Consider the following 2,788-nt stretch of genomic DNA (forward strand, 5'->3'; position numbering starts at 1 on the left):
GACCGAATCTTACAATACCGTAGGATTGACTTCCTCCGCCAAGCAGTAGACGATAGGGAGAACACTGTACTAGACAATATCAGAGAGGTAGAGCAACTTAGTAGTATCGTCGCGGTAATGTGCGGAGTTCAGATGTCTAGCGTGGTCGAGAACCTCGGAGACATTTTCCGGGCGGCAGAGGTGGGCAGAGGCACCGTTGTGTGCCACCAGGTAGCGTTCAATGATCACTACCGTGGTTCTGAAGCCAAGTTCAGCCATCATCTTAATTTGAATGACTTAATCAACGTGCCTCAACAAGAAATCAATCCAGCCATCTTCCACCAGGAAGCGAGTGTATTGACGTGAGAATTTCGCTTTCTCCCAGGCGGAGAAGAAGAGTAGGATTGATTTCAATCGTTCCCTATAATAGGTGGGGATGGATTGGATTGCCGAGGTTGAGCTAGCTTGAGAAAAACTAACCATGGTGTGAGAGGTTAAGTTGTTCACACAAAAATTAAAAAATTGAAGATAGTAATAAGAGTTGATGGGAGAGACATATCTAGGGTTCTTGGGCTTGTCCTAGGATAGCTAGTAGAGCTTAGTTGTAGTAAACTCAATTGTACACGTTGTTTACTATAGGGGAACTTAGCTAGATGGTTTAGGGATAATCTTATTTATTTCAAAAATGGCAAGTATGTATGATACAATGCATGAACATATGGTATGGCTCTTATAGGATGGTTTAGCCTCGCTAGAACCAGTGTACAAAGAATCGGTGTCAAAGTCTGACACCGTAGTCTTAGTCTACTAGGAGTCTCTGAGTCCCGGGCCCTGGCCCTCGTGTCACAGAGTGACAAGTGGAGTTCCGTCCTCGGGTGTCCACAATGTCCATCGGTGGGACCGTCCAGGTCCAGCCAGGGTCGGACTTGTCCAGGCCTCGGTGTAACCGTCCGCTACTACAGTATACATTTTCCAAAATTTACAGAGTTTACAGCTCGCTCCAGAATAAACGACACATAACTTACTACGCATATACACACCATCGCTCACAGCACTTATACCTCAGCGGGCAAAAATAAATAAAAGACACTCATGTAGTAAACCCTATGGTACACGATGTTTACTATGAGAGAACTAAACTAGTAGGTTTAGCCGCGCTAGAACCAGTGTACAAAAGGGCCAGTGGAAGGGCTGGCTCTGGGGTCTTAGAGTGGTTCTTAACGAGGAGTTTTCAATAAATCCGTATGAGAACACATAGTTTTTGTTTTTCGAAAATTCATTAAACAACAAGGTGCTCAGAATTTGTTGTTACAGGCTAACGAAAAACGAGAATACGTACCGTTAAAGTACGTTTGTCGACTGTGACGTAGAATAAGTAAAAACATTTCATTGGTAGAATGGAAAACCGCCCTTCTACAAATGTGGTGTCAAATGTTGTGTGTTTTCACTCTTTTGAGCGCTCAATTCAATTGTGCACACATACATATATGAAGTTGTCGGTTATAGGTAGATCCACACTCAATTATCTATGGAAACAGTACAGAGGGAACATAGTCGAATACGAACATAAAACGAAGAACATGAAGGAATCATATTGCACAAGTGTTATTGACTCACAAACTATACCATGTCGGCATCGCAACAGCAGGCTGATGCAGCATCGAACCCGAATACTATGGAGACGCAGCACACAGCATCGACTTCCTCAGGGATTGAAACCAATCCTATGCAGAATGCTAGCACACCGCCGTCGAATCAATCGATGGCGTTCACTTCTCAAGCGTCTTCGACCTCTTCAGGTACTTCATCGGATTCGCAAGGAGAGACAGATTTTCAAGGAGAGACAAAGAGTGTAACGAGGCGCACACAGCAGCCAAATTATTCAGCATGGCTTCGTGAATCGGCGTACAAAGAACACACATGAAGGGAAGAAATGCTAGGTCTTACCGTTAGAGGAGTACCTGTCAAACGTGATGCAGCAGGCAAAATTATGTATTCACGAGAGCATGTTTATAATGTACATGACAAGAAGGGTTTTAGCGTCCAGTCCAAACAGCGAATAATTCAGGCGTTGTATGATAATGATAGAGCGACAACTGGCTCTCCTAATTGGCTCTCGACCCCTCTAAACATAACACCAAAGAATAAGCACAAAGTCAAGACAAAGGTGAAGAAAGACAAACAAGAAATTCAAGTAAAACAGAAGGATGAGGCGATGACGCTTCGAAAGACTGACAATGCATTTGCACGATTCTGTGCAATTATTACGGATGAGAAACACTACGACGGGCTTGTATCACTAGAAGAGGGTGATACATGAGCTATGCTTGACAATAAGGCTACCGGAGACAGTAACGTATTTTGGGTCGATGTAACTCAAGACTTTATGAATCCCGATTATGCATGGAACATTCTAAGAGATGGTGAAGCCAATACAAACGATTCTGACAGCGATGACGATAATGTTGACGATGCTCTTCTGCGAGCAAGAGTAACTAAGGGTTTTTATTTGTGTTGTGTGCACAGACGTGTACACGTGTACACAACCGACCACGTGTACACGTGTGTGTGGGTGCATGTTTGTGTGTGGGTGTACACGTAGATGTGTATGTTGTGTGTGTGTGTGCATGTTTGTGTGTGGGTGTACACGTAGGTGTGTATGTTGTGTGTGTGTGTGCATGTTTGTGTGTGGGTGTACACGTAGGTGTGTATGTTGTGTGTGTGTGTTTGGTATAAATATATATGTGTGTACACACACACACACACGTGTACACGTGTACATAACGCGCATACGTGTACACAAACTACC

General features: G+C 43.8%; 1 protein-coding gene across 1 annotated transcript; it reads left to right on the top strand.

Moving 5' to 3' along the window:
- Position 1: 1 nt before the first annotated feature.
- Positions 2-345, top strand: SARC_14016 (hypothetical protein; the record flags this gene model as incomplete). Its single annotated transcript, XM_014291853.1, has 1 exon — positions 2-345. A coding segment is annotated over one exon (344 nt), but the record flags the coding sequence as incomplete, so codon positions are not given.
- Between the last annotated feature and the right edge of the window lie 2,443 nt (positions 346-2,788).

Source organism: Sphaeroforma arctica, assembly GCF_001186125.1.
Source record: "Sphaeroforma arctica JP610 unplaced genomic scaffold supercont1.4038, whole genome shotgun sequence".
NCBI lineage: Eukaryota > Ichthyosporea > Ichthyophonida > Sphaeroforma > Sphaeroforma arctica.